This window comes from Epinephelus lanceolatus, chromosome 16 (genome assembly GCF_041903045.1).
Source record: "Epinephelus lanceolatus isolate andai-2023 chromosome 16, ASM4190304v1, whole genome shotgun sequence".
Classification (NCBI taxonomy): Eukaryota; Metazoa; Chordata; class Actinopteri; order Perciformes; family Serranidae; genus Epinephelus; species Epinephelus lanceolatus.
The window spans coordinates 32379398-32391910 of NC_135749.1; the positions used below are offsets into that span (position 1 = coordinate 32379398).

At 42.2% G+C, this 12513-nt stretch overlaps 1 protein-coding gene across 1 annotated transcript in view; it reads left to right on the top strand.

The window, feature by feature from the left end:
- Window positions 1–12513, top strand: part of grin2da (glutamate receptor, ionotropic, N-methyl D-aspartate 2D, a) — a 408220-nt gene that overhangs the window by 137701 nt on the left and 258006 nt on the right. Inside the window, exons 2-3 of the mRNA XM_033636162.2 lie at window positions 7348–8020; window positions 11914–12051. Of these exons, the coding sequence (XP_033492053.1) occupies window positions 7529–8020; window positions 11914–12051 (630 nt within the window). The 5' untranslated portion in view covers window positions 7348–7528. The remainder of the gene's footprint in view (window positions 1–7347; window positions 8021–11913; window positions 12052–12513) is intronic.

The following is a 12513-nucleotide window of genomic DNA, read 5'->3' on the forward strand; positions in this document are numbered from 1 at the left end:
AGAGAAAGGTGATCATAAAGTTCAAATTTTTTTTTTATCTGTACCTTGGTAGAATATCATATGAGCCATCTGCTGAGACACTAAGATTAGTACTGTAATATTTGCTTTAACTTGTGCCATTGTTTTATTGTTCTGGCACTCAGTGTTCTGTTTCAGTACAATTGAGCAATTTCTGTCAAAGCTGAGTGGTTTCTTTCAACTGTGCAAAAGGTTTCTGAACCACCCGCTTTCGCACAGTGATAAAATAATACAAGATAAGAGATTCAGAGACAAAGAGCTTCTTTGGGACTGCTAATGGACAAGCTGTTCAGATAAAATATCTTGCAATAAACGTGACAGCTATGCAATGGGTGTTTGTAAATATTGTATTTGGATAATGTTATGTTATCGCATCTTCCAGCAGTTGAATCTTTTCTAACATATGATGTGACATGTCATCAGGCTGGTTTTTACATAATCGTTGTGATGAATTATTGTGTGTTAGAATGAAATTAGTTTTACTACCCATGTGGCCACATTGTGTCCATGACCTCACTATAGTAGTAGCAGAAGAGATGAAATCACACATGGAGCAGAGATTTGGTGCTAGCAGAACAGTGGAGTTGTGCTTTCATCTACATCTTTCCAATTACTCTCATTTACCAGCTACGTGGCCAACACATTATTACTCCCAGTGGTGTAGTGGTAGTTGATGAGGTGTGTGTACTATTTGGTAGATGGGTGGGTTACTGAGGAGGAAGTGGGTGTACCCCTCTATATACGTCAATGGCTTTTTTGGCTATACCCCAAATACCCGCATATACCCTCCACTACACCCCTGCTTACTCCCAGTTTGTCAAATACTGACCTGTGGTTCATGGCCCTACACGTCAAAATATGACACTGTAGGTACCCCTACTGTGTCAGTTTTGGGAGCCCGGGGACTGCACGACAGTCTTACACACATGAATTGTGTTTTTTCAAAATAAACTTCTGTTTTCACAGGAAAATGTACATGTTCTGCTCATTACATGCTTACAGTCTTTTTCCAAATAAACTCACGATGTAGGTTAGAGAAAAAAAACACAGCACGTGGTTAGGTTCAGAAAAACATCATGGTTTGGCTCAAAATAAGTACTGTTGTTACTATAGTTGATTGTTTGTGACAGACGTCACAAGCATAGCATGCTACACATACTAGCACGCTAGTTGTTATTAAGTAACTCAACTGACTTTTGGTGTCCCATGCGACAGTATACTTTATACTGACCGAGGCAGTGGCGATTGCTCTAAGACTGCAAGGAAAGCTCAGCTTCCCCTAAAATGTCCAAAAAAATAAGTGGTCAAATTTGTACTGTTGTGTTTACATTTCATTGACTAAATATGCGTTAGAACGCGTTCAGCTTTTGTTCAGAATCAGCTACTTATCAGGTCACTGAATCTCAGCGTCCAAAGACTTCAATGGGGAAGCATAGAGTGGGTTGTTCCACTGCAGCGAAACTAGACAGTCATTGGGTAAATGCTCAGTTTTGTCCCGCCCATCGGACGCTCAGCGTCTCTGGGGGTCTATAGGGCAGTGGGCTGGCCTCGGCTGGCCTGGACGCTGGGCTTCTGCATGATGATTGGATGATCTGTCTGAGGCTGAATCCCTTTTTGATTGACAGCAAAATGAGCGAATCAGCGATCTTGAAATATAAACCACCACCAGAGCAGATTTCAAGTTTCATTCCGTTGTTCCGAGTTGATCTGGAGACTTTTCCAATCCTCTTAGTGACTTTTTCTTTGTTAAAAACAACTAGCGACAAATCTAGCATCTTTTTCTAGTGTTAATGGAGACTGTACTCGTGTTTGGAGACTCTGACTTCTGTCGCTCTGCAGTTACTGTCCCCAACGAGCAGCGGGTGCTGCTGTGAGCCCCTCCACCGTCCCAAAGCACTCACAGGTGGTCACACTAGCCTCGCGCAGCAGCCCCAGCTAGCGAGCGAGCTAGCAAGCTGCACATAATGGCAGACAATTTGAATATTGTCGACCGTATTTTGGCGAAGCCATTTGATAGTCTTCTTTACGAGGAGAAACTTAGAGTTAAATAGCAGGGCAGATCAACACCTCAGATTGATTTGGTGCAAAGGGTGGGGAAAAGTAACAGTTCTTTTCACCCATCTGAAAATCTTTGAGGTGTGTTTTGCTGTGGTTCTATGGCATGAGTGTGGTTGAAAAAAAAAAGCTTCAATTAAATGCTCCTTTTATAAGTTACTGCGTCGCTACACTATGACAACTTTTATGATGTAAACTTAAAGTGAGCTTCCCCTCTTTGAAAGACCAGCAGCCGCCACTGGTCCGAGGGCTGCCATAGAATGGCAACAAGGATGTCAGCCGACCAACACTCGCTACCCGGTCCCTGGTTGTGGCAATTTGCGATGCTGGCCAGCTAGGAATGAACTAGCAGCCAGTACAGTACAGTCCTCTCTCGTCTAGCTAACATTTAGCCGTGTTACTTACTGATCCATCAGAAAGAAAGCTAGCTGGACATCGGTTTTGAAGCCTCTTTGGTCACGGAGCTCCCTCCATCTCTTGAACGTCTGACTGAGGTTTACTCTTGTTTTTCCTCTTCTTTTATCACTCTCCTTTTTGCTCTTCTTTGCCTCCTCAGTTTTCTTGTGCTAGGCCGTTTTTCACTTATCTCCAAACTTTGTCCGTCTGCCATTGTGCTCGTGACTCAACTATCTCATGCCCAACTCCTCATAAGGACTCACTCCAGTCCCTGATTGGCTGACCGACCAGTTTCACAATACATGACGCGTTTCCTGCCGCAAAATTTCGGCACCGGTGGCAGAAGCTTATTGCACAGCCACCAAGTAACCTATGTAAACGCTGATAGTCTGATTTTACTGCGGCCACTACCCCGTGCAACCCACATTATTTTCATAATGATATATTTAGGAAAAGATGCTATCTGTTGCCTCTTTAACTAAAATTCAATGTCATTATTTAAAATATATGTCTATAGACATTTGGTATGAATGGTAAATTCTGTGACACAAATTCTCTGACCCAAGTGTTACTTATAATATTGTTCAAACACCATTTCCGTGACCACTCACTGCAAAGAGCCACAACATACATTGGCACTTTCAGCTTTGAGATATACTATATACTTATACATTTTCTGCTTCACCAATTAGTAAATTCATGTTTGATAATGTCAAGTTAGCTTAAATGTACTGTATGTTTAGACCCAGGTCATCTGTTTTGGCTGTCAGATCTAATCAAGTCTCTGGTATGGTTTTTCCTTCGATTGACAGGATGGATACATCTAGGGTAAATCACCACCTAACCCCAGTCTAACTGAGGGTGCAAGGGAATGATGATGATGATGATGATGATGATGATGATGATGATGATGATCAGAGACACTTAAGTATAAACATTGTTAGATGACCTGCTGCAGGGTGATATCTGTTCTGCTACTTACGTATACACAGCAACCCTTAACAGAGCTGCACATATTGTAGTCGGTGTTATCAAAGTACTGTAACATTAAATCGAAACCCAACTCTCTCCACTCCTCAACAAGTTTGTTTGAGGTGCCCTCAAGCAAGATGCTTAACCCAGAACTTCTCAGTCAATAGGTGTTGGTGTGAGTGCTTCCAAATGTGAGAATGTGTGTAACCCTCTAGGCTACTGTAGCTGCCTAAAACAGAGACGTGTTCCTTGTCAGGTTGCGCTCTTGGAGTACCTTAGAGGTGAACGGCCATTTAAAAAAAGAATTATATTATTCTGGAGGCTATAACATGATAACAACCACTCAAAGCGCGTTTATACTACATGTCACTTTCCCCCATTCACACACACAGTCACTCACTGGTGGCAGAGGCTACATGGTGCCACCTGCTACTCAGTAACCATTCACACACACTCACACACACTCACACACTGATGGAACAGCCCAAGTATCTTGCCAAAGGATACTTTGACATGCAGGCTGGACGAACTGATGATCTTCCTATTAGTGGACGAGCCACACTACATTTTATCCACAGCCGTCCCTCATGTATGCACATATTGTGAAGGTGTGTCAGGAAACAACTGAGTGGTAGTGCCATCGCAGTAAACACCAGCTGCCTGCCAGTGACAATATGAACAGAGTAAAGAATTTCAGCAACACCTGCAATCTAAAGAAATATGCTGTCAATTTCTGAATCCAATCTATGTTAACAATAAACAGTTAAAAAATGGGGAAATGACATCATACATTTCTGACTTTTTTCTCTCCCAGTAGTTATACTGTAGTTTATGCCCATCGCAGCGGAGAAATCTGTGACAGGACAGTGACAATTTAAATAATTAAATTAAGACAAAGCTACACATTCTGCTGCCATTTAACTTTGGCTGTAAAGTACAGCAAGTGAAAAGCATAAGCAGTTGCATGATTATAAGCAACCAGCTGTGTGAAATATGAAAATAAGAATTATAATTTCCCAACTGGATTTCTGTGGAACAATACAGAGCTGACGGGCAGCTGTGAAGATAATTTCCTGCTGAAATTTCTAAGAGGTGATTTTTATTTATTGTAAACTCACTCAAAACATTAAGGTCATTATGTCAAAAAAGGCACAGATTGCTTTCCATTATTGGGAACTATTATACACTAGCATGCTGCAGCGTCTCATTGTTCAGATTCAGATGCAATGCTTTTTCTTTTTTTTGTCTCTGCTGCACAAAAACACACTTCCTTACAATCACTCCTCTCTTTCCTTCTCACTCTCATACATATGCAGGTCTCATTTTGTACCCTTTTGCTCTCCCGTACAAACACACACTGCATCTGTCCTCCCACTGCAGCTGAATCCACGCTCTTCTATCTAATCCTCTCTCCCTCCCTCGATCCCTTCGCCTCATCTTCTATCCCTTCGTCACCTGCTGGTCTTTCTCGCTTCTTTATTCCGCTTGTACTCACCATTTATTCCCTGAGGTTGTGTTCTTGCCTGTTCCTCTGGGTTCGTCCACATGCTGGCATGCTGTGACAGACTCCAGTCTGTGCTGGATTGTGGAAAAAACTAAATTTGTTAGAAATGAGAACCACTTTTCCGGACTTCCAGTCTTGAAGGAAATGACTTGACCCGCATATGTGCTTTTTTTCTCCTTCTGCTGGCTTTTTCTGAATCAGAAACACTTGCTGTGTCTGAATTCCATACTACACACTAGCAGTTTAAAGTGGCTAATGGCACCAGTTTCCAAGTATATTTTTGTGCAGTTTATCACCAGGCTTGTTTGAGATGAATAACATATTCAAATCGAACAGTGACATTTGAGTATGAATGATGTATTAAAATCTGTGAAACAATAAGAGTGTTAAAATAATGGACAAAGCCACTGTGATGTCACCCATTGGATTGTGGGTTCCTGTTTTGAAGTCTCGAGTTTAGCATTTTGGCTGTCACTGCCCATATTTGGACAAGAGGGTAGAGCTGTGGTGAAGCAAGGGGTCTATCTGACTCATGGTGATGCCTCACAGACAGTCTGTCACTCAAAGCAGCCCCACTCTTAACTATATGTAACTTTAAGCCTTAATAACATGTTAATTTCTGCTGTGAAGTTCGGCATTTTAACATAAAGTTCTATGATGACTTGCTTTTGGAGCCAGCTTCAAGTGACCATTGGAGGCACTGCAGTTTGTGCTAACATATTAGCTCCAACAAGCTAACCTCACTTGCACTTTATCCAAGATCATCCAGATGAACTTTGTATTTATTAGGGTAATTTAGCGTACACCACAGACGCACAATAAAACAACGTATTCAGCTAGGTTTTGTTACCTGACAAACAACAGTATGTAAAGGTTGCTTAAAGGTTCTGTATGTGACATTCAGAGTATTAATATAGCAGCAACCCACTATTTGCTATATAAAGATATAGTGAAGTAATGGCATATTAAACAGAGAATGAAGTAGTGCTACCTCTGTGTGTGTTGTAATCCAAGCTTTTCTGTGGTTTGTTGCTGTATGCCGGTCCAGCTGTGTGTGCATGTTGTTGCATGCGTGTACTCCACTGGCTAGCTCACTGCTGCCACTTTGCACTGCATTCATGCAGTGGTTACTGTTGATATCCGGACAGCATCATTGCAGAAGCTTAGCAACCACCCCAGTTCCCTCAGGCTCCTAGGTCATGTGCCAGTAATGTCACGTAATGGCCAAACTGTGGACTAAGTAGCTATTATTATGAACTTTCCGATCTGTTGTGTGAAGAAAAGACATTCCTACAGACATATTGGGAAAGAGAAGTCTGTATATCAGTGGATACAATCTTTTGAGCGTCACAACCCACGCAAAATGACTATTTTCACTTTAGGGATTTGATCCATTTAGTTCAATAACATTTTGAAAGTCTGCAAGAGCTGCATGAGTAAATCCTTTCATCCCCATTCAAGTTAGCGGAGGGCTAACAAGAAGTAGCATGCTCCATTGGTGGACGTCTTGTGCCTGCTCTATAGGCTCAATGATGTTGAAGATCTGGTTAATTTCACACCTGGGAGGTCAAACCTTTTTGGCATCGGCAACTGCAGCAACTGTTTAACTTCTATTGGAATTAATGGGGCCACGCCTCTAAAGCTACATCCAGTTTTCTTTTTACATTCATGGGCTGCCCCCTGGTTAACACCTTTAACCTTGTCAACACTGTTGCTGTTGTTTAGCACTGTTTATAAAGTTAGCTACGTTAGCTGCTAGCTGCCAGCTCAACCAACTCCATATTGAGAATCTTGTCCAGACATCTATATTCTCTGAATTTTTCCCCTGAATGCATATTCAAACTGTGTTGAAAGTTTTTAGGGAAAAACCAGATTTTTCAGATTTAATAGTTTTTTTTGAAGTTGAATTGTGTTACCCAGGTAAGATTTCAAAGACAATAGCTACTATGCCCCTCTACAGACTTCAAATCCTTTTAATATTTACAACATCATCAACATATTTAAAGTAGTAATCCGCAAGATCCTCATTTTGATGCAGGCAACATCTTTGTTGATAAAAATTAATCACACTGGAGTTTTTGAACTGCTCTGACAAATCTGTCAGTTTTTAATGTTGCCCTTTTAAATCCTAAATGTCAACAGCATTTTAATTATTAGCAATGTAAACAGTATGAGGTTTACAGACTTACAGGAAGTTAGAGGAGGATGAATAAATACAAGGATGAGTAGGTGCAGTGTGCGTCATTTATCTACATTGTTTACTGGAGAATAAGCGCTTCATAACTCAAGATAACACTTACACTCATACTGTGTACAACAGATTTGTCTTATGGTTAGAGTAGAAGTATGATGGCAGAATGATGACAGTTTTTAAATCACTTTCTCCTCTCCCTTCTCTCCAGGGTCTCCTCTCCTCATCAGGTGAAGCTCTGTGAGCCGCCGACCCCCCACCCCACCCCCCCTCCTCTCCTCCCTCTCTCCCTTCCTCACAGACGTCACCCACTATCCCAAACCCCCTAAATCCCACCTGGCCTCACCTGCCAAACCCCATCTGACAGCTGCCACTGGCCCTCCCCTTACCCCATGGTGGCCCCAAGGCCCGCCCTCTCACTGCTGTTGGCTGTCCTGGCCTGCACGGGGCCCGTGCGCCCCTCGCCCCCCCTGCTGCTGCGGCCCCGGGAGAGAGAGAGGGACTCGGGTGGGGTCAACATCGCTGTGGTCCACTCGGGCTCCTCCCTGCTCCCGGAGACGGCGGTGGTGGGAGGCGCGGGGGTCGGCGAGTCGGGGACGGGGCCCGGGCCGGGGCAGGTTCCCGGTCAGGGAAACGGTCTGGGAGCAGGAGGAAGCGGAGGAGGAGGAAGAGGAGTAACGGATACAGCTTCATTGGAAGGAGCAGCAGGGATGGCCTCGTTTTCCTCCTCCTTCTCAACATCCCTGTCGCTGGCGGCCCTCGTTGGGGAGACGGTGATGACGCCATCAGGTCAGGCCAACGTCATCTACCTGGCAGTGAATGAGAGTAGCCCGGGCACCCTGCTGCTGCAGCTGTGTGAGCTGCTGGCCACCACACCACTGCAGGTAGACATAATATACAACCCACCACATAACGAATTCTCCCATGACTTAAGTACATTTCTTTGAAGTCTGTAATAGAGCAACTATCAGACAACCATAAAAGACCATTTTTTTAAATGCTTCTACAACATAGCATCCCAAAAATGTGCCAAACCAAATAAAAAAAAAGCAAAAAAGGTAATGAATAATGAATAGAAACACAGGGGGAAAACATGTTTCTATTATCGCATACAGTTTTAAATTTATTTCACAAATAACAATGTAAGAATAACATTCCCACAACAACTACTTAATTGCCTTTGAGATAATGTGTATAATGCCTCTTCAAGAGTCTCTCTTGGAAACTTTCACGTACCATCTTGGATAACTGTTTCATATCAATCTCCGTAATGCGCCAATGCGCAAGAGTATTCATTTCTTTTGTTTGAAGCATACTGACAACTGAAAGATCAGAGCCAATTTTTTAAAGCTGAGAAACCAAATCAAATGGCAGAATAAACACTGGTATTGTGTGTTTCTGCAAACCACGGATAGGTTACATTTGTATGCTATTATGTAGTGGATACGTTTGAACTTTACAATTCAACAACTTTGTGGATAATGTGTTTAATCACACAAATGACTTGGTTGTGGTTCGAAAAAGATCATGTTTTAGCTTAAAATATGGTGTTCATGGCGAAAAAGCAGCAGTAGTGTCTCTGTGAACTGGAATTTTTGCCTCTCTGTTGTATGCCTCTGCCAACTAGTCAAGTTGCAGTTACGGTTTACCTCAGCGCCTGTTCAGATTCATATGTAGCCATGACAGTTGACAGTGCTTCAAATATGAGTGTTTCTGCAAAGAAGCTACAAATTCTAAAACATGGATGCTTCTCACACATCCTCAACCCAGCAGGACAGCTGATCTATACAATCAGCACAGCTTTAAGGTGGCCACCCAAGATTAGTGTCACCAATTCAGTATCTGACCTAATGTCTCCCCTTCTGTTCCTGAGTGTTTGTGTTGAATAATGGCCAAAAAAGGGTTTTGCAAAACATTATGATGTCACAGTGAAGCTGACCTTTGACATTTGGAATATGAGATAACTTCATCATTTTATCCTCTGTGACATCTATGTGAAAGTTTGTCATAAGTAGTGTATAACTGATTGAGTTATGGCCAAAAACTTGTTTTGTGAGGTCACAGTGACCTAAACCACCAAAATCTAATCACTTCATCCTTAGGTTCACATGTAGCCTGGAAATCCAGACTCAAATCTAGAAAGATTTTGAGTCTGGCCCTCACTGGTACACCCTTCCTACCCAAGGGGCAGCACTAACTGAGGCATATTAAATGCCGCCGCACGCAATTGGATAGCACGATAGCCAATCAGAGCAAAAAACAAGGTGACGTATTCATTGCACTAAGCCCCATTTGTTTGCCGACCAGTGGGACTAATTGATATATTATGCTTTTGCAATATCCCGTCGGCAAAACAGCAAAAACGTCCTTCCTGGTAACGAAGGCTTCTAGGGCAGTCTTCTGTTCCTCTCTCAAGGAAAAAGATAAGTGTAGTTGGCTTAGCGTTTCTTCCAAAGCTAAATTGAATAGACGCGGTCCTTCGGCAGCTGCCATCTTGGCTGTTTACTTTTCGACTCCTACGTGGAGCGCTGTCTTCATCATATTAAGCCCATCCAGAGCCAGATCCCCGTGCAGAGCAAATTCGAATTTGCTTGAGGCGGGGCATCTGGATTTCCAGGTTAGTTCACGTGGACATCTGTGCCAAATTTTTTAGAAGATTCCCTAAAAGCCTTCTTAAGATATCGTGTTCACAATGATGAGAAGGAGGAGGTCACAGTGACCTTGACTTTTGACCTTCAACCACCAAAATCTAATCAGTTCATCCTTGAGGATGTTTGTGCAAAATTTGAAGAAATTCCCACTGTGCATTCTTGAGATATTGTGTTCACGAGAATGAGACAGATAGATGTACGAGCGTTGATTGATTAATGTACAGATGGTTGACCCAAAAAAAATGATAATGGCTCTTGCCAGGGCTGTCCCTGGTGTGGAGCCATAAAAATAATTGCTTTTTATGGCTCAACCCAGCTTGAAATTCAGTGATGTTTTAGTAAAAAACACCTCCTTTTGTGGCATTCATGACATTATCCTGGCAAAAAAAACAGGAATTTAATTTATTTTCAAGGCAAAAAAAAAAAGCTGTCCATGGCACTAAGGAAAAGCAGCAACATCTCAGTAAAAGACAGACAAACAAAAAACAAAACAAACAAACAAAAAATGCATTTCATGGCACTTCCCTGATGGAGATGTAGCAATGCCTTGGTAAGAAACAATCGCTTCGTGTGGCCCTATCTCAGTGGAAACACTGTGACAGACTGCTAAAAACACAATCACATTTGTTGGATAAAAAAACTGTTGAAAACAGCTCACTAAAAAAACAACCTGTTTTGTTGTTGTTGGACTCCAACAGTGATCTACAGAGGTCTGCAGCTTGGCAGGAGTCTCATCGAGGTGTCATGCCATCCACCAGCCTATATACATATGCGTGGTTTGCAGAAATGTCCAGTGCCAACATTTTGTTCTGCAACTTGGCTGGAAGAGAAAAAAAATGTAATCAGTCAGACCATTAACATGTTGCCATAGTTTGCTTGTTTGTTAATTCGGCTGTGCTTTACAGAAATTACAAAATGTCCCTTCATTCATTCACGTTCATTCTCATTGTACAGTTTGTTCATCTTTTCATTCATTCACTCATTCATCCATAGTATAACACTTGTGGATGGGAGTCTGCACTTCAACTCTGAGAGCCTCTTGTGATCATACAGACAGAGGTAACAAAACACACTACATGCTCTACTCTTGATTCATTTATTCATTCATATGATCATTCATTCATTCCTCTGTGAAAATAAAATGCATTATGCATGTTGTTTTTATCTGATCTGTGTCTATCTCTCTATCTGTTTTCATGTCAGAACAGCGGACAGGTCTTGTTAGAAACTTCTTAAATCAAGTATGATATTAACTCTTTCAAGTCACACTTGCTATCTTATTTCCAGGTCCTGTCTGTAGCCTATTTGCATATCAAATGCTTCCCAGTGAGAATTGAGCTGTCAGCTACACTTAGCTTCAATTTGCTCCCCTGAATCCCTACAAGAAAACAAGCGTTAAGTCATCATGCCAGACTTAAATCACCATTGCTCTTCCTCATATCATTACAGAAAGTAATGGCAATTTACACAACTTTGCGCATTTATCCTGAAGTCATTACCATTGCTGACAGTTCTGTCTTGAAAGGAAATCACAACCGAACCCTGGTTACCAGAATGTTCAGCAGCAGTTAAGCATGTATGCAGCAGCCACACCTGTTAGTAAGCCCCTGCAGGAGCTGAGGTGGCCCATAAGCCAGGAGCTCTGTTGTTTTTGTGGTTTGAAGCAGCTTAAGCTGTACAGGTACAACACACTCCTCTTCTGACAGGATGCCAGTCTGCTGCAGGGACTTAACTACGATTTTATCTGTGTGAACATTGATTGCCAGTCAGAGCAGTGCAGAAGTCCCATTTTAAAAAGCCTCCAACAGTTTCATTACTTTATCAAAACTAAGGGATAGAGTTTCTGCAGCAGTCTTGATATGTGTTAGCAGGGTAAGAAAATAGAGTCTCTATTGGAGTATTTATCTTGAATACTGTGGCCAGCTTATAAACATACACATTGTTCTAATATATTTTGCACACTTTTTCAGCCTTTAATGTATTCTCAAGGTTGGGTGCATACGAGTAAAAGAAACAGCAGCTTTGATGCATAAGAGTATGATGTGAAGCTTTTGAAATTGTGTCTCAATGAGGCTGATGGAATGCCTTTTGTCTGATGTGCTTGGTTTAATTTTTTCTACTTTCAGGGTCTGGTGTTTGAGGAGGAGAGACCACCACCGCCGAACCGCGCCCCTCTGGCCCCCATGCTGGAGTTTGTCTCCGCCCAGACAGGGGTTCCTGTGGTCGCTGTAGGGGGAGGGGCCAGTCTGGGACGAGAGCCACAGGTAGAAATTGAATCTTTTATGTGTGTACAGTATTGGGGACTATATGTTCAGAAATGCAATATAATAAGTGCTTTCATTCGTCTATAATCACCTGAAAATAAGAATTGTTGTGTTTTTATTACAGAATGAGCAGATCATATTTACATAATGAGGGGGATGTCATTTGTGGAGATCACCACCATGTTTTTACAGTAGCCCTGAAGGGACAAACCAGACACTTACTTTGGAAAAGGCCATTCGCGTTTTTGCATCTGCCACCGCGGTTAAAAGCCCCCCTGTGACGGCATTGTACAAACACAGATTTTTGAATGTGAAACTGCTTCATCAGTGTTTTATAGCAGTTGAAATCAACAAGTTTGTTTGTTTTGGAGAGGAAGAGACCTCTGTGGATTCAGGTCCCGCTAAAAAATACTTCTGAACAGGTGCTAACGGCCCAGCTCCAATTTGCCAAACAGCATTGGC